Source organism: Xiphophorus couchianus, chromosome 2, assembly GCF_001444195.1.
Source record: "Xiphophorus couchianus chromosome 2, X_couchianus-1.0, whole genome shotgun sequence".
NCBI classification, from domain to species: domain Eukaryota; kingdom Metazoa; phylum Chordata; class Actinopteri; order Cyprinodontiformes; family Poeciliidae; genus Xiphophorus; species Xiphophorus couchianus.
Window position 1 is genome coordinate 29,876,636 of NC_040229.1, and position 19,529 is coordinate 29,896,164.

Sequence of the window (19,529 nt, forward strand, 5' to 3'; positions counted from 1 at the left end):
TTGTTGCTTAAGGTTTTGTAACCATATTTTGGCGTGGCTTAAATGGATACAGTCCCTTACATTTGGTCACATCACAAAGAAATCTGTTATCTTATCTGGCTTATCTTTTGCTGTAATGACAACTGGAGATTTTTTAAGGGTATTTCTCTGCATGTGTTATCTAGAGAGACTAATCTTTATTTTTTGCCCATTTTTTCTTGTAAAACAGCTCAAGTCAAATCAGATTGGATGGAGAGTGTCTGTGAGTGTAAATCTTTAGGTCTTGCTGCAATATCTCAATTTAATTTAGGTCTGGACTTTGACTGGACCACTTTAATAGATGAGTATGCTTTGGTCTCATCATTCCACTGTTAGAAAATAGTGCAATTTAATACTTGTTTTGGAGCAAACAAATTACTTGCAACAAAAATAAATAAAGACAACAACTGTGTATTTATCTCTATTTTATGTGTTCTAATGCTAAAGAAACATGTTAATAAATTGATATTTCACAAAACCATTTATGCTATTAGATTAATGAGCTATTAAATTTCACAAGTGCTGAGTTTGTAGTTTATTTTGGGCAGGCATTTATTGTATTATCATTTATCGCGATACGTTTATTTTCATGGTAAGCAGCGTGATTTATTCTTGTATCAATAGCCATAAAAAAATATCGAAAATATTATTAAATTCAATTAATGCGCGCAGTTTAGAGATGCACATCAAACGTCTTTATGTGGCCGATGTCATTAAGAAGCGTCTCGCACATTTACTGCAAAAACACAAAATCTTACCAAGTATTTTTGGCGTCGTTTTCAGTGCAGATATTAAGACAAAAGTAACGCGCATGTACCTTTTCAGCACGATATGCGAGTTTATTATTCTGTAATGTTGATGAAAACGTTCTGGCTCCACTGGCAGATTATTACACTTACAACATGGGGAAAATGTTGTTATTGGTGAAATAATCTGCCAATTTAAGTTAGCTTCGTCTTATTTCAAGTGCACCAAGATATTTGTGCACTAGAAAGACCAAACACAATTGGTGAGATTTTGTGGTTTTTGCGGGGACTGTTTTTCCAAAAGCGTTTTTTGTTCGTGTTTATGGGGCCACGACTGCTGCGTCTGCCATACAGTTTACCAAAAAACGAAGGAATAAGTAGCTCTTACTGTCACTTTTCTCACTATCACAATAGCACCACAAAGTAATAGCGTGATAAAACTTTAGGTCAATATCGCCCACCCCTTCCTGCAAAGTGAAAGAATCTGGAAAAGCTTGCATCGTGTGAATACTTTTGGGAGCATTCAAGCCCGTATTGTACAATACTAGCTTATTAGGTCAGCTAAGCAACGTCTGTAATCCATCAGCATGACACTGCATTTTGTACCGAGCAACACACACCTTGCATGATTGACGACACGCCCAGTTTCAGAAGAGACTGATCCTGGGAATCTCCGGCCGCCGACTCCAAATCTCATTTGTGTTGTGGCAACGATTTGCTTCCCCGTCCACAAATAAGAAGCATTTAAATGCAGAGACGACGGCGTTTTTCTAGGGCTTGTAAACAGACGACAGAATACTGTGAATGCACAAAAACATGCATTCACATGTCCTGTTATTTTATATATTAACTGCACAATACACCGGTGTGCGAGATGACACCAAAAGTCTTAAGTGGTTTATTTAAAGTCAGACGTCAAAGTCTTCTCCTGTGCAGAGATTAGAAATGTGCCACTTTCTCGTCCACACACACAATCAGGGCGGCATTCATCGGCGGGTCGCCGTGAGCAGAAAGCACTTCTGCTGGAAATTAAACGGGTATCGGCGAACGGGAGTGCATTATTTAAAGCAAATCTGTTTATCCACATTAAAATTTATAGGCTTTAAATCGGGAATATTTACTTAAATTTTTTAAAGCTGAAGTATTTAGCAGATCCAACTGCGGCGTCTCTGCAGAGCTGCTTAACTGGCTGAATAAACTGGAAGTAAATAAGATTAGCTGCAAACTTAGCAGGTCGGCAAATTAGCGCCGATTAGCCACAGATGATTTATGGATATAGTGCAAATACTTTAAACCCCCTAGAAACATGAGAAGTTCTTAAACCCTCTTAAGTTGATTGAACTTTTTTTTTTTCTTTCCATTTGTAGAATTTGGTTTGGAAAACTCTAAAACTTTGAGGCAAATTCTAAGTCGCAGTATTAGTGGTGTTTATCAGGTTTAAATTAAAAGCGTAATTTTGTTGTTTGAGCTTTTTAATTCCTCATTTCCTCAGTCAAAACCTGCACCATGGAATATGTAGTTCTGCCACAGCTTAACAGGAAGGTCCTGCTCCAGAACTACAAATCGCAAGAAGAAAAAACAATGACTGCAGACAGGAAATATAAAACAAAAAATACAGAACAAGCAAATGAAGACAAACCATGTATAACCGTATAATCAGAATATACATTAAAATTGAAAATATGAGCATATTTCAGACTTTTTGTACCTGAAATAAACTTTTGATCCAGAATTCTCTTGCTAGAAATACATTTTTATCATTTTAGGGAAAAGAGCAAAAACGTTTTGACTATTTCCTGTATTTGTGTTAATTTTTTATCCATTTTTTTTTTTTAAACAAAAGCAAATGCATACAGTATACGTAGATGTTTACTTTCGTAGTTCGGAGGTTGTCACAAAACGGAAAGTTCAATTTTGAAAACATTTTTATTGAAAATACAAACACTTTTCACAATTGGAAAAACAAACAATGGCACAAGTTTTTTTTTTTCTTTTCTCCTCATTCTTCTTCTTCTTCGACCGATTATACGAGAGTAACAGACATGTCAGGGATATTTCTCGGTAACGGAGTAACACAAACACAGCATGTGTGATCGTGATGGGCCTGGTGAGGAGGCAGCTGCTAGACATGAATGGAGAGGATGGAAACATCAGAAAATGTCCGGTTCAAGAAGATCACTACCGCCCTACCAATCAGGCGTAAACTGTTGGGGACAAAATAAATTAATATGAGACGCTACCACACAGTCACCAATGTGATCACAGCAGAGTCTGGACATTTTTGTAACTCAGCCGGGAGACGACAAGCTGATGAGACGTCTTGAAGACGAATCCCGGCCCATCAAATCAGCTGAACTCCGTCCGATTATCTGCTCCGAACAAAAGAAAAAAGGGTTTGGAATTGAGAGTGAGCCCCACCGATTCACCTCGATACCACCCGAACAAAGATCAGGGCTTAGTTGTTTTGTCAATCGGGTAGAGAAAAATGTCCAAAAAAATCCATTCCCCAAAAAAGTCAGGGAACACAAGTAGGGAAAGACGTTCCTACCTGTCCAGGCGGCTGACTACGTCTCTCACTGTGTTGATGAGACTCTCGTGCTCCTGTGGGCTGCTGACGATGACGGTGTGGAGCTTCTTCATGTAAGAGTCGATGGTGTCGAGGGTCGGGGTTTCTCCGCTGCCTACAGACAGGAAGTACGCGTCCTGAGTGTTCAGATTTGCATCGCGAGAGTTTTCGCACCTACTGAACGTCTTCACAACTGCTCCGACGTTTTCGCATGCTTTATTGAGATTCTCTACGACATAAACGAGGGTACGTAAAGGTTCGTTTCACAAATGATTCGTGGCTTTTAACAATTTTTTTTTTTTTTTTACAAATAAAACTCTGAAATACGTGTTAGTTTTCACCCAACCTAAAGGGTTCAGTGACGAGTGGAAATGGATTCCATTTGTCGCAATTGTGTGACGAAAGTAAAGTCATTTTGTTCTCGGCCTCATGTCATCCGCCCCTCCCCATGCGAAACTATCGGGGCGATTGGTGAGAATTTTTGAGTTTATCTGGAAAACAGCAAACAACTCAACTTCCAGAAGCCAATTTTTCAGCAGGATCGATAGTTTTTTAGAGCGATTGTCCGAGGAACTACATACTTTTGGACCAAAACACTAAACTCCTAACGTCCAACGTAGCGGGCTAACGTCCCAAAGATGCTTTCTGGGTTGTTGTTTTTTTTGCCTTACAATAACATGGAAAACAAAATGACATGTTGCAGCGCATCAATCATTATTTCTTCCCACTCCAAACTCATAATAGTCGTCTCACTCTGCCATGATCACTGTGTTTACTACGTCGTAATTCCCACATTTGACAAAACACCATAATATATAATAACCTGAAATAATCTGCCAGAAGAACAAGACATTTTGTCCGTGTTGTAAATTAAAGTACCTTGTTCTAATGACAGATATTTCTCTTACTTTTTCATCAATATCAAGGAGTCACTGACTGAAAACAAGCTCCAATATCTTGGTGAAAACTTACTAGCTTTGCCTTATTTCAAGTGTACTAAGATATTTAAAGTAGAAACTAGACAAAAAATATTTAAGATTTTGTGTTTTTGCAGTGGAGGGAACACAAAAAAAAGGGTCAACTTAAAAAAAAAAAAACTTTAATTTTCATTCCATTTCATATTTTGTGTTGGTCTGCCACATAAAATCACAATAAAACAAATAATTGATTATGACATAATGTGAAAAAGTTCGGCAAGACTCTGTGTCTCAAACAAGACAATAACTTTCCATTCCAGGTATTTATTACTTCCAGGCCGTGTGACTGCGATGGCATTTGTGTGGGGGCGGGGGGTCTCAAGCTAATTTGCTTAAAATTGTTTCGCTGATCCTAAACGCTGCAGCTGAGTTGCAGTCGGGCACAAACATGCAGAGAATATAAAATCCTCTTCATCCCATAGAAAGCCCTTAATGAGCTAAACAATGTTATTGTTCCCCATAACCTCACAAGAGGAGATCATCCTCAGAGCGCGGGCTCACTCACGCTTCTCCGGAATTTCTCTAGTCGAGAAATTGAGGGAAGAGGCTTCACTTTTCAGCCTCATTCCAATCCAGTTTCAATTCTCTGTAAAAGATTCTCCGGCCTTCTGTCTTTTTTTGAAGGCTAAACTATCAGTGGAGTTTCTGACGTTTTGTTTATTCCTGCAGTTTTAGCTCCTTAAAGCCGTTATACTTCATAATTACTTTAAATTGTGCTTTTAATACGTAAAAGAACTCAATGTTTCCATTCTGCGTTTAAAGAAAAACTTACTAAAAAAGATACTTGCGTGATTTGTGAATGGAGAGGAATGAAAGCCAGTGAAGAAAAACAGAAAACACCGATGATACTCTTAAGAACTCTGAGGGGGAAAAAAAAAAAGGCAATTCTCCTTTTAGTGGTCCTTATCCTCTTCCGTATTTACAGAACCGCCGGCAATAAAAATCTTCTTATGAAAGCAAAAGCGTGCCTTACTTTTATAGGAAGATTTCCCAATAAAATTTAAGGTATGCGGAGAACCCGTGGCTGAGTCGTAACCCCGGAAACATAAACTGCTGTAATTTAATTCGATATGAATCTAACTACTGAAAAAAAAAACTGAAAAAAAACTACACAATCAAAGTGGGGAAAATAAAGCCAAACTTGTTCTTTTTAAACTAAGAAGCACACAAGGCTTCGTTCTACCTGCTTTAATTTACAACATCTTCAACAAGAAGTGCAAAAAGAAAAAACGCCCCCGAGGCACTACCTGAAGTTTTGTAATCATCTTTCATTATGGAGCTCTGATGCAATAATTTATGGGCCTATTATGTTTATTTCTGGTGTTTGCCGAGTCTGCAGGGCTGCTGTCAGAAGAGATTAAATGCGTGGGAAATAATGTCAACGTGAAATAAAGTTGCAAAGGACGACTCACAGCAGATTTTGCCTGAGTATGCAGCATGACTAACATGCTTACAACTGTTTTAAAAATGGGTTTGGTACATGAGATGCAGCAGACTCATATATGTGGTAGATATGTCTTACCATGTTGAAGTTTGGGACATGACTTTGCTAAAAGATTCATTTCAGTTTTTTAATGTTTTGTCATGTTGGTCAAAAACTTTCTTGTATTTTGTTTCTTTGTAAAGTAGTTCAAAATCAGTGAGCGTATGAAGAGACTCTAAAAAATCTATTTTAAATTCTTGTCACTGGATTTGAGGCTGGATTCTGATTGGACGGTTGCAGGACGTGAACATGTGTAGCTCTGGCTGCATGTTTAGGGTTGATGTTGGTGAAACTCTGCAACGGTCCTCTGCAGCTTCTAACTGGTTTCCTCACTGGATTATTTACCTCCATCCATCTTTCGATCAATACTGACCATAGTTGACCATCCAACTAAACAGCAATCATGTTTAATTTTCAAAATGTTTTGTTGGGCAAAATGCGCAGTGCTTCTTTTCTGCCACACACCATTTTGCACTTAGATCGTCATTTTAGACCGGGATGCCCGTCCAGGAGGATTCCCCTTTATGGCGTTAGGCAAACATTTTACTGAATTTCTAAATCATTTCTTTGAAAACTTGCTACGACACAAGAAGTAGTCCTGGTGCGCACTGTACGCTGGAAAAAATGTTAGGAAAAAAGCTAGCTAACTAGCTACCGAGGGTATATTAGCAGGTGGTAAGCGGTGACCTGAACCACCATGAGTGTCTGTGCGTGAGTCAAACAGACAGAACATCCTGCGAGAATAAAAACTACATAAAATATCAAATATAAGGTTAAATACACCTGCCATGACCAAATGTAAGACATGTGATTAATGTATTTAAAACCAACACATTTTTTTTTAATGAATTTAAGAAACTTTAAGAATATACAGAAACCTTTTTCCTTAAATGTAAACTTTTATACCCTACCTTATGTTGGTCTGTAGCATAAATGACCTATAAAACACACTAGAAGCTTGTGGCTATAACCGGGTTTGTGCAGGTTTCACTAACTCAAATTAAAGACTTTTAAAGACCACTAAGAATTGAATTTAAGACCTATATAGCATCAGAGGTGTTCTAAAGAAAATCGAAAGTAAATCGTAAGGGCAAGTCAACTTTGCACATATCCATGATGGACATTAAAAAAACTTGCAAGCTTTACTGCTAGCTGCAACCACCTTGTGTCACAGAAGGAAATAAATATGTCTAATTGTGACTCAAAGTTTTGCCTGACAGAAAAGTTCCATGAGAAGAAAAAAAAATCTACAAAAAGAAAATAAATAATGTGGTTACGGCAAAAATTAAGACCTGTGAATGACGTAGTAATTTAATGGTGAATGACCAACCAACATGCTTTTTAAAACTGAAATTAAGACATTTTAAGACCTTAATCTTAAAATGTCTTTTTAAGCACGTGCTGTACAACATGGCAAAATGCAAGAAGGTCAAAGACTCGTGAACACTTTTGCAGGGCACTGTGTCTCTCACCTGGCAGAGGCACCGTTAAGAAACTGGAGGTGAGCGCCTGGCGCAGGGTTTCCAGGTGCTGGTGCAGGAGCCCGTTGCGTTCCCGCTCCTGCATCACGTCGCCCTCCAGCCGCTCCACCGCCCCGCGCATGCTCTCCACGTGCTTCTGCAGCGCCGCGTTGCGCTCCTCGTACTCCATGTTGGTCTTGCGCAGCTGCCGCATCTCGGCCTCTCGCGCTAAAGGTGGGAGGAAAAAAAATCCACATTCACACACACATGCTCTTAAGTGTCAACTCTTGGCTTTATTTACTCTAAGGCACATGTGTCAAACTCAAGGCCCAGGGGCCAAATCTGGCCTGCTGTAGCTTTTTATGTGGCCCTCTATATTCCAAATAAGTCCTTCCAGTTTTTCACCAATCATAAAAATTCACACAAAATTAACAAATCTCTACATTTTTTTGTAGAGATTGTAGAGACGGAGCCTGGTGCCTTCCTGTTCAGGGAGACGGGGCCCGACGAATACCCGTTGCAAAAAAGGACGACGGAGTCCTGCGAGAACAGGCGCTTAAATTCCGTGACAAAATCATAAAGATGGGGAACAGGATAAAAAATGCATTACATGCAGGGTCAAAAGATGCAATAAGATCATGGGTAACTAAACATTACATAGGATTGGGGACTGGAAAAATGGCGAGTGACTGAGGGTCACTGCGCGCACAGAAAACCCTGTCAATTCTAGACTCTAACAGGTAAAAATATTGCACGAAATCCGTGGAGGACGGCGGAGTCCTCGCGCAAAATTCCGTGGTTAGGTGGACGGAGCCTGGTGCCTTCCTGTTCAGGGAGACGGGGCCCGACGAATACCCGTTGAAAAAAAGGACGACGGAGTCCTGCGAGAACAGGCGCTTAAATTCCGTGACAAAATTGTATTTGAAATGTAATCAATTACAAATTTATGGATGGAACTTGACTTAATGCTTTGTTTTGATTATTGATTCTATATTGCATTGTGTTTCTGTGTTTGTAATGATGTAAAGCACTTTGAAATGTCTTGCTGCTGAAATGTGCTATACAAATAAAATTTGATTGATTGATTGATTGATTTTTTTCTGCTTTTACTGCAAATTTTATTCAAATAGGTCAAAAACGTTGAGTTGAAGTGACTGCTGCCTCAGCCTTACTGTATGTCAAGTTATAGTCTGCAATAAAATTCCTTACCAACATTTCTAAATTGGCACCACAAAATCTGTAATTTTTATTGCAAAAAAGCACTAAAACAATCACAAAATTTGGGAAGAACAGCTGTTTACTGATATTTTAACAGTTAAATTGGTTTTCTCAACACACTCAGGCACCTTTAAGAACATTCAGATTTTTGATACGGCCCAAAATAAAAACGAAGTTTGACACTCCTGCTCTAAGGGTTCATTCAGACACTTGAGTCGTCCTTCCGACTCCTTTATTTTTACCTTTGCTGTGGTTGAGAAACTCTTCCGTGAAGATTGGGATGTCAAACACGGTCCTGTCCTTTCCTTCCGCGTCTTTCTGTTTACAGCCAAAGACATTAGAGAGGGAGGGAGGAAGATTAGCCGAACTGCCAGACACAGTCATTTATCTTGCTGGGCTCTGGGTGGGCTGGTAATCGATTTTCTATCTGGCCACAAGACGTACACTGCGATACAGTTTTTATGAAATGCGGGGATGGAAGTAATTTCATCATTTCTGCATCCGAGATAGGAAAGGCTGTGCAATAAATCTGCTCTAAAAACAGGCGCTGAAACAGAAGAACGCGATACAATAGAGCTTTCGCTCCCTCCTTTTGTAACAACGCGCCATCCTTCTTCATTTCCCCCCCCAACATAATGACATTCATGCTAAATGCCCCTGCTGGTGCTAATCTGGAAGGAGCCGGGTGGGAGGAAGCGACACTATTCCCACGGCAACGCTCATCCCGTTTAAGTCACCTTGGCCACAACCTTCTAAGAGGTTCTGAAAGTAGCTACGGAGGGAGAAAAAAAAAAAGTCTCTTAATTACACGCTGAAGTTAATAAAAATGAACTGCACGGTAAGTGGAAGCTAAGCGTTTGGATCATAAACACAGCTCTAAGGAGGATTAACCCCCGGCTTCAGTCGTGCAACAATGAGCACTAAATGTTTGCAGCCAGAGGAAGGGCCAACGGTGCTCCCAGGCTCTCAGGGGGGAACACGGATTATGCAGCCTTGGAGTTGATCAATTAAACTAACAGTTCAATTTATACACTTAAAGTAGCCTTTTGCGTCTTTGGTGTATGTTTTTTTCAAATAAAATTAAATAAACCATTGTATTTTCTCGCCTTGTGTTTTGCCAAAAATGCAGGGTCACTGATGCAGCAGTCGGCGATCTTCCTCTAAAGGGACTCTCTCTTGTTTTGGAACTTCCAGCTGGAGGCGGTAGAACTTATTTTTGCTGTGCGGGCTTCTTAAATGCAACTGTGCGAACGTCTCTGGAGATGATCCAGAGTCTTGGGTATGCGCTCTTATTCACTCTTCTCTTCAGCTCAGCCTGCAAGTTTTCTGAAGGATTTCGTTCTGAGGACCAAGAAAAAAAGAGATGGCCCATTTCCCCCTTTTTTAGGCAGAAGTCTGAATCTGTTTTCTTGATTCCAGAAAACAGATTCAGCATGTGAATAAAATCTACTGACCAAACTTTGTGGAGGTTTTTGCTCTTTTGGAAGGATGAAGTATGAGAGGTTTTTTTAAAAGAAATAATCAGTTCTATTGAAATATTAGGAGTTTCATGTGATTTCACTGGGGAGAGGGAGTTGATAATTGAGACCTTAAATATAAGTCTGAAGGCTAGAAAGTCCAATTTCACAGCCAGTAACTTCTGATCTGGGTCAAACTTTAGAAAGGGCTTTCAGGGGCGGTGGCCCAGGGCGCCAAATGTTTTGGGGGGCCTTACACATGTAATTATTTTCTTTAAAAATAGATGTGTGTTCTGCTAAAAATGTACTTTATGTAAGAGTCATAGATCCATATAAGGTGAACTGTAATAATACTTTTGGGATTTTTTTCAACTCTTACTACACATTGTGTCAAAAGAACCAAACCCTTTGAAAAACATGTTCACCTCCTTGCCTGAGGTGGCGCTGAACCAAGAACTACTGAAGGAAATGAGAAGAAAACCTCATAAGAAGACAATGAGCGCTACTTCCTTCTTCACAAAATGTGAACAAAAATGGAGTAGCGTCAGAATTTAGCGGTTGTAGGATTTCTCTTTTGTCTTTGGTAAAAGACCAAAAGCCACTTCTCACACTAGCGCCAGAGTCGCGTGTTTGCTTTGGTTGGGTTTACCCAGAATGCCCTACAGTAAAATCCACTTCCTGCATTCGGCGCAGTCACCCGTCCGCTTGCATTCAAACTGCACCAGAGTTCATTTCAACTGAACGAACGATGTGAATATAACCAGAAACTCCTGGATATTCCAGCTTCGGACATTTGTTTCCGAGGAGCTACAGCTACCTGAGCGTTGACTGAGTTTGCAGAAAGAGTCTTGAGTTGTGGAAAATCACTACAAACGATGGTACAGAACAGTCACTGTCCTATCGTTGTGAACGCGCTTTGGGAATTTTTGCAGCTTGTTCTCTGCACATTTACTACGGGCAGAACCTCTTTCCTGTGGGAGGAAACTACAGCACGAAAGATTTCCCAGGAGTTCTGCACTTGAGTTCTGATGAAGTATGAAATGTCCTGGCCAGAGAGATCTCGGTGAGTGAAATGGTTTCATCAATCCATTTGGTTTGAGTTCTCTTTCATAACTGCCTGCTGCTCTTTGAGGAAAGCATAGAGAAAAAGAAATTCACCCTCTTCGGCTAGATTTTCCACATCCCTGCAGTCATTCAGGAAGCCGAGTGTTGTAAAATGATTTTAAGACTCATCTTTTTTTTTTGTTGTTGTTAATGTTTTTGTGATCATTTCATAAAACGTCCAGCTCATTTTGTGGCCCAACTCACAAACCCCTTAGGTAAGAGCTTTTCACCCCATGACTTAATAGGGTTGTGTAACACATAAAACTCTTAAATGAACTAGAAGAGGGTTTCTTCCTCTAATGAAATATGATAGTTAGCACTTATGAAGGGCAATTTTGAGCGTTTACCACCAGGCAGGAAAGACTTACTGACCTCATGAAGAGCCTCGCTGGCGACTTGGTGCCCAACATCTGGAGAGGAAGGAAAGAATAAATGAAGGGGACATCATCACGGATGAGTCAGATTTTCTGGGATTGCAGGCCTGTCATCAGCTCGTTACGAACTCAGGGAAATGAACGAAAACAGAGAGGTCAATAAAAATGTCGACACTTTATGTCAATCAGCTCAAATGAGGCAATCCTTCAAGCTCAGTCGAAATGGGATTTTTTTTTCACCAAGCAGAGCTGTTTTTCCTCAACTTTTTTTTCCTTTTCTTTTTTGCTGGGGATGTAAAGTTTCAAGATAAACAGATGCAAAATATGGCCAAAAATGGCAAAAAGAAGCTCACTGAATCTTATGTTTAGCTGCTTTTCATATTGCGATCTACCTGACACACTGCTACCTTTACTTCTCCACTGACTGGACAAAATACACTTCTAGCATTTGTAGTTCTGATCTGAATTAGAGTGGGTGAAATAAACTATTTTTATATAGTAAATATACTTCTAATACTATTTCTTCCAATACGTTTTCCCCTACTTCTTTTCACATTATTACACACAACTTCATTTCTGAACTCATTTGTTTTGGTTTCTTTCTGCAGTGATTACTTCACTGCAAAAACACAAAATCTTCACAAACGTTTCTAGCACAAAAATCTTAGTACGCTTGACTAAGTTAAAAGTAGCTTTTCAGCAAGATAAAGTATAATTATTGAATATAGATTTTTTTTTTTTTTTTTACATATTATAGGACATTTTTTCTGTTCTAAGTGAAAAAGTCTGCCAATGGAAATAGGACATTTTGTACCTATATTCAAGAATTATCGACTTAAAACTGTATTAACTTAAAATTTTTGTTTTGTAAAATGAAATGTATTCCTTTTTTATTTATTTTTTACTTAAAACTACCGATTTCATGTGAAGCGTCTCTGAGAATCCTTGGAGGGTTGAAACCGTGCTACATGCAAGTCTGTTGCCATTTCATTTCATCAAACACAATTATTTATCTTGCCGAAAAGTTACTTTTAAATTAGTTTTGTCTCATTTCACGTGTACTAAAATATGTGCATTAGAAACTAGAAGAAAAACATTTTTGGTAAGATTTTTGTTTTTGCAGTGTTGGGTTGTTACAAACACCTGCTCAACATTTCGTGTCACTTCAGAAACATGTTTACTATGAGAAATTGTGAAGTGTTGAATACTTATTCTAATTAAAAAAGGAGAAAGGTGCGAAGGGGAAAAAGTTGCAGCATTTCTCTTTTTAAATTTCCCTGACTTTCTTTCAACCACACAGGCGTCTGCAAAAGTTGCCCATACAGATTGAACTTATTGCAACCCAAAGCTCCAGTTGATCGCTTGGTGATTTGATGTCTTGGTAAAAGGACTCGGAAAGGTCACGCAAAAAAGAGAAACCACCCATTTCCTGACTGCTTCCTCCTCCACTTACCCTCATTACACATTCAACTTCCTGTGAGTCACCCTGTCTGGAAAGGACTCCTCAGCCAACAATGACTGGTTTATCCAAACATCTTCAGACACAGGAAGTGTCTCACTAAAACACTTTTCTAACAGGAAGTCCCTTCTTCCTCCTCCCCCGAAAAAAAGGGAAAGGCAGCCGGCCGCCTGACCGTGTCTCACCTCCCCGGTGCCTCTTGCCCTTCTGCTTCTCCTGGACCTTCCGGGTGAAATGCTTGTAGGCCTCGGTCTTCTGGTACTTCTCCAGCTCTCGCATGTAGCGCTCCTTATCTCGCTCCGCTTCGTCCAAATATCGCTGCGGAGGGAAGGCGGCACACGTTCAAAAGTCCATGGATCCATTTCGAAAACGCTAGTTTTTATTATTAGTAGAAAATAGAGTGATTACAAGAACAACAACAAAAAAAAACAGCTAGAGATTTTTCTAACAAAAAGTCACCAAACCAAACCAGGTTGGAGATTGGCAGAATTACAGGCCGACCTCCGACCTTCCATTCATCAGCAAGATTATTGAAAAAGACGTTTCAATAGTTTCTTAACAACGATCAACGGAGACCGCCCTAGTCATAGTGATCAATGATATCCATATAGATACGGACTGTGGAAGAACCAGTGTTGGTTCTGTTGGACCTCAGTGAAGCTTTTGACATTGTTGACCAAGACATGTTACTGGAACGCCTGGAGAGTTGGGTCAGACTCTCCGGTCCAGTGCTCAACTGGTTCGAATCTTTCGTAAAGAACAGGGATTTCTTTGTTTCAGTAGTAAATTTCTTATTAGAAGTCACATGACATGTGGGGTACCCCAAGGTTCAATCATAGGACCCCTCTTATTTTCTACATGCTCCCACTAGCTCAGGCTATAACAGGAAATAATATTAGCTACCATAACTATGTGGATGACACACAGCTCTACATTACGATGTCACCAGGTGACTATCAACCCATCCAGTCACTGAACAGATGCTTAGAACAGATGAATGTGTGGATGTGCCAAAACTTTCTGCAGCTGAACAGAAACAAAACTGAAGTTATTATTTTTGGACCTAAAGAGGAACGATCTAGAGTTATAGATCTAGAGTCAATGCACAGCTTCAGTTATTACAGCTGGAAACTAGAGATCAGGCACAAAATCTGGGAGTAGTGATGAACTCTGACCTGAACCTCCAGAGCCACATAAAAACAGTTACAAAGTCGGCCTTCTATCACCTGAAGAACATTTCCAGGATTAAAGGACTAATGTCTCAGCCAGATCTAGAGAAACTCATCCATGCGTTCATCTTCAGTCGTATTGATTATTGCAACAGCGTCTTCACAGATCTGCCTAAAAAGATCAGCTCTGATCCACAAGACTGCTGCTCTTGTTCTGACTAAAACCAGGAAGACGGAGCACATAACTCCAGTTCTACAGTCCCTACACTGGCTCCCTGTAGGTCAGAGAACAGACTTTAAAATACTTTTAAAGTATTTAAATTTTATAAAGTTTATAAATCACTGAACAGCTTAGCACCAAAACACACTACAGATCTGCTGTTGTTGTATCAACCTTCCAGACCTCTCTGGTCTTCTGGTTCTGCTTTGCATCCCCAGAATCAGAACCAAACAAGGAGAAGCAGCTTTCAGCTTCTATGCACCACAAATCTGGAATAAACTTCCAGAAAACTGCGAAGACTACTTTTAGAGTTGCTTTTGACTAGCAGCCAGTGGAACATTGATCAACATATTCAATGTGTATTTACTTGTTTTTGATGATGAGATTTGACAAAATAATGTTTATTGCTTGTTTCATATTTGGTTACTGTGTTGTGTTTTTGTTGTGTGAATCACTTTGAACTCCACTGTTGATGAAATGTGCTACATAAATAAATCTGACTTTAAAAGATAAAGGGCTGTGATTAGATAGGGTTAGGGTTACTGTCTTGTAGACAATCTGTGCAGGTATTCCATAAAGAAACAAAATATCTATGTTGGAGGGTTTAAAGAGTGACATGTTTCAGACAAAAATGTAACATTTAGTAGTTTGGCTTAGAACAAGAGTTTTCCACGCTCTTTCGTTCCTGCTTGTCGATTCTGACGCCGTCCCGTTTTGAACGCCGCCGCCGCAGCGACAGGAAGCCAACACACACACCACCTTCCAGACATGTCTCTTCACGGTTGCGCGCCCAAGAGCCGAGCGCCGTCTGGCAACCTCTCATCCTGACCTGCTTCTCCTCCGGGGGCAGCTTGCTCCACTCATTGCCCAGCATCCTGGTGATCTCTGGGAAGGGCACGTCCGGACGCTCCGCCCGCAGCTGCTCCCGCCTGTCGTTCATGAAGCGAACGTAGCCCGTCAGGGGAGCTTTGGGCGCGTTGCTGTCCTTCATTGGCTTCTTCCTCTTCCTCCCTTTGGTCCAGCTGCCACGTTGAGGTTTCTGCGGGAACAGCACAAGTTGAGAAACGACAGGGGAAGGCGCCAGGTAGCAGCTTTGGTGGGAGTTTCCTGCCCTCAGTGGAAAAAAATAAAGAGAGAGGAAAAAAAAAGAAAAAGTGGAAAAATGTGTCATTTGATATTTGTTAGCCTCTTACCTCGTCTCCATTTCTCTGGCTGTTGTTGTCAGCGTTGCCTGCAGGAGAGCCCGTCTGCTCATCCATCACTATCAATGAAAGCAAGGGAGAAAAAAAAAAAACAGGAAATCTGAAACTTAATATCTGTAAATTTAATATGCATTTACATAAGATCCAAAAAGGTCAGTGATTAACTAAGGTAGGGTTTTATCTGAAGCAGCCAGCCGGCTAAAAATGGGTCGAGCTTTTTTTTTTTCTTCCTCAAACTCATTGGAGGCAGTGAACAGCAATGCCAGGAAATAGACTGCTCCGTTTTGCAGCTGGATCTACTTTTCATCCAAACTCCTCCCAGCCTTGGCTCCAAGTTCTCCTCCTGGCTGGCCATGTTTCCTCTAATAGAAATGTCTTGCCGCTATCAATCATTAATGAGAAAGTGACGGGGAACGAAAACGCCGTTCACTGGAAATGCTAGAGAAGTTGTATTTCAAATAGGCAGAGGGATTGTACCGCCTGAAACGTTAACATGCTAACGTTCGTACGGCAACCAACGTTAGAATTTATGTGTGTGTAACCAGGTGGAAAATGTTGTTGTGACATTTAGACTTCACTAGTGTGAATTGACAAGCTGAACCAATCAAAACTGGTTCAATTCTTCAGAGACTCATTAAGCATTTTTGGTTTTAGCTCATCAATGGCGATTCTAGACCAATTTGACCAGAGCGGCCAAGTTAGGGTCAGCGGGGGTTTTTTTGTTTAAATACAAAATATAAAATGGACATTGATATTGTTGTATCAACCTTCCACACCACTCAGGTCTTCTGATTCTGGTCTACTTTGCATTCCCAGAACCAGAACCAAAGATGGAGACTCAGTTTTTATGCTCCACAAATCTGGAACATAAAGGAACTCAGAAATACTCAGTTTCTATCAATTAAGACTTAAAACCTCACCTGTTTAGTGTTGCCTTTGATTCCTAGTAACTGGAACATTGTTCAATATAATGGACATATATTTTCTTGATTATTTTTACGATGGGATTTGATAAAACGTAATGTTTATTGCTTGTTTCATAAATGGTAGCCGCAGGGTTTCCCACAGTGTATTATAAGCCTGGCGGGCCACCAGGCTTTACTTGTGCCCCCACCAGGTTTGTTTATTTATTTTAGTTTTTTTTTAATTATTGCCTTTTTTAAAGACTTTATATTTGGTGTTTAGGTATTCATCTTCCAGTCTTCCAATAACGCATAACTATCAAGTGATATTTTAAAATATCCTGTCATTCTTATACATTTTTTAACTCAAAAACATGGCGGTGGGCTGGATGACTCCCCTAGCACCAGGCTTAGCAAGTTTTTCTGGGGGAAACCCCGAGCAGCTTTATCATGTTTTTGTGGCATAAAGTACTTTTAACTGCTTTGCTGCAAATAAACTTGACAGTTGTTCAGAACAAAAGATTGGAAAACAAAAAAAGGGAAACATTTCATGATTTAATATATCAAAACTGAGATGTCAATGTCAATACGACTGAAGCCAAAAGTGCACCAGCTTAATTTTTGAATTCACTGTTAAAGTAAAACTGTGAAGGCAGGAATTAGTTGTTGTTTCTGTGTCAGCGCATATTGTAAAACAACTAATTAAATAATATGTCTTCAGAACAGGAGCGAAAACTTGGATCCGTACCAGATTTACAGGGGGACTGGCCCCTGTTGGCCCCTGTCTAGGACTGCCCAGGCAGTTCTTACAGGTCGGGCTGAAAGATGCCAGAGCTTAGCTGTGAGGAAACATATTAAAGGCAAATAGCAACACATAAAATATGAGCACCCCCCCCCAACGAATGAACTCTCCAGACATCACTTAATAAATGTGCAGCACTGCCCTCTGCTGGGGCTCAACCTACATATATTCATTCAAAGAGTACAAGCTTGATGCTATTTTAGGACTAGAGTAAAGCAGGATTTGTTATCACACCGTTTACTCAAGTAAAAGATTCAAGAGTCAAGGTAAATATCTCTGTCATTTTAGAAATTGACTGACCAACCCCTTGGGTTGTCTCTACAGTAATCAATGAGATTTCAGTAACAAAAGATTAGCTTAGAAATCACCAACTAATGCATTTAGAAACACTAATTTAAATCAGCAACCAATTCTGTTAAATGTCTATCATTGTGTATGTAAGCAGATAAACTAATTTAGGTTTTATTAAAGAAAAAAGAAACAGAGGACTGAGGACCACTACAGCTACCAAATGTCTAAATATTTAATATGAAATGTCATATTAAAGCTGTTATTAAATACAAAGAGAAAATGAGTTGACTTTTAATACAAAATTAAATAGAACACAATCAAATTAATAATATCCATTCATATTGCTAAATATTTCCTACTTTCCAATATCTGTGAGCGCAAAGGAACCCCAAAAGACACAGCAAAATATTTAAAATTTGAGTTTAAAACATTATACAAACATGCTTATAATACTTCTCTTGTTCAAACAGTATGAGTTATCTCCACATATTGTAAAATGCCCATATGCAAGAAAAAGTACTGCCAACTGAATCAATGAGAAAGTAGTAAAGCACACAAGGTCAAAAAAATTAAATTATGTTACAACAGCTTGGCTCCCACATAATAGTACAATAAATGCTTACATAATAGTTATTTTTGTACTGGTATGTACTGTATATTGCTATACATACTGGTATAGCAATGCTTTACATAAAAAAATTGATAAAGAAACAAAATTCCGTAGGAGAGAATACCTCTATTATTAGAGAGAGAGAGAAGTCATATAATAAAAAGACGCATTACACATTATTGACGTATTCCACATTAAAATAAAATTAAAAAAAATTAAAGGAATTTATATGCAGAAAACTGAACGGGGTTTATCCATTTTTAAGTAATGCTTCGTTTTAAATAGTCAGCTTAGCTTAAATAAATGGTCAACTATCTTAACGTTACATCAATTCATCATTTCTAGATTCCTTTAGTACTGCTTACATGTTTAAGTAAAAAAATGTTGCTAATAAATATCTAATGAATATCTTATTAAACCACCATCTGTCTAAATACATATTGTGAACAACATTAAAAAAAAAAAAAAAAAACCTTAAATATATTTTTAGACGGACGTCTTAGAAAGGTTTCACCTGTACAGAGAGAATCATTTACCTGTTTAATTTTGGGTTCGCTTCTGAAAGCTAGCGCTAACATTAATGCATGACAATATTAACAATATGTGTTAAAAGGCACGTTTATCAGCCCCAGTTTGCGATGCTCACCACTAACAATACCCGGGGCTGTGGGACAAACAATTAAATTATAGAACCAACAGCAGTTAGCGGTTAGCATCACCTGCAGTCCATAATGCTAACGTCCTAACAGCTAGCTATCACCACATTTAACAGCTTTAATGACTAAAGCATACATTTTTATTTAACAGTATTATATATGCCGACAACGACTTTCGCGAGGTACCAGCCATTCACTTTGATGTAACCTTAGCAAGAGTAAGAACAAACCCAACTGCTGAGCTGGCAGCTAACTGTGCACCTAGCTAGCATTAGCGCTCAGTTAGCAGCGAACACACGAGAAGAGGAATCATCGCTTTTACTTTGTCCTAATAGCGTTGTTAATCATACCGAATGACATTATTTTCACACATACAGTGATATCCATGCATTAAAGACCGACCTTAGTGAAAGTGATTCGTTGCTGTAGCAGGCAAATTTCCCAACCAAAACAATACAACAGCTACGCCATAGAAACCCAATAAATAGAACAGCTATACATTCATGTCTGGATGCATCCAGCTAATCCCATCTGTTAGATGAAATACTGAGCAACTTTATTACCTCAGTTTAAACTACAACAGATAAGACACGTACATTAGTTAAGCAACATAAAACAACGAGAGTCTTACAAACAGTATAATTTGCTAAATACACATACACATGTCTATATATTCTAGTTCTTTGGCTGGTCTTTGGGTTTCTTTTTCATCGTGGGTGTATTGCCAAGATCGCCGTCCAGGTTTCTTCCTCTGCTGCCCTCTGGTGTCCATTGCCTTTCATTGCGTTTATTTACATATTGCCACGTTTACAGCC

The 19,529-nt window shown here is 39.3% G+C and overlaps 1 protein-coding gene across 3 annotated transcripts; it reads right to left on the reverse strand.

Annotated features, from left to right (window-relative positions):
- Nucleotides 1–2,734: 2,734 nt before the first annotated feature.
- Nucleotides 2,735–19,287, reverse strand: hmg20a (high mobility group 20A). 3 transcript variants are annotated; one of them, XM_028040575.1, is made up of 9 exons: nucleotides 19,117–19,284; nucleotides 15,445–15,512; nucleotides 15,081–15,290; nucleotides 13,048–13,180; nucleotides 11,402–11,439; nucleotides 8,711–8,786; nucleotides 7,263–7,478; nucleotides 3,313–3,445; nucleotides 2,735–3,133 (listed from the first exon to the last, which is right to left on the reverse strand). In XM_028040575.1, exons 2-9 carry the CDS (start codon nucleotides 15,508–15,510, stop codon nucleotides 3,130–3,132), a joined length of 876 nt encoding a protein of 291 aa, XP_027896376.1. In that variant the 5' UTR covers nucleotides 15,511–15,512; nucleotides 19,117–19,284; the 3' UTR covers nucleotides 2,735–3,129. The 3 variants fall into 3 exon arrangements, with proteins under 3 accessions (XP_027896376.1, XP_027896386.1, XP_027896394.1); XM_028040585.1 differs by lacking the exon at nucleotides 19,117–19,284 and adding an exon at nucleotides 17,104–17,194; XM_028040593.1 differs by lacking the exon at nucleotides 2,735–3,133 and having other exon boundaries at nucleotides 3,309–3,445; nucleotides 19,117–19,287.
- Between the last annotated feature and the right edge of the window lie 242 nt (nucleotides 19,288–19,529).

Excerpts from the sequence above, each read along its gene's own strand:
- hmg20a (XM_028040575.1), bottom strand. The coding sequence starts at position 15,510 with ATGGATGAGCAGACGGGCTCTCCTGCAGGCAACGCTGACAACAACAGC. Across the intron at positions 15,291-15,444 it reads GCCAGAGAAATGGAGACGAG|AAACCTCAACGTGGCAGCTG; the intron begins GTAAGAGGCTAA and ends CTGTTCCCGCAG. Across the intron at positions 7,479-8,710 it reads GTTTCTCAACCACAGCAAAG|CGCGAGAGGCCGAGATGCGG; the intron begins GTAAAAATAAAG and ends TCCCACCTTTAG.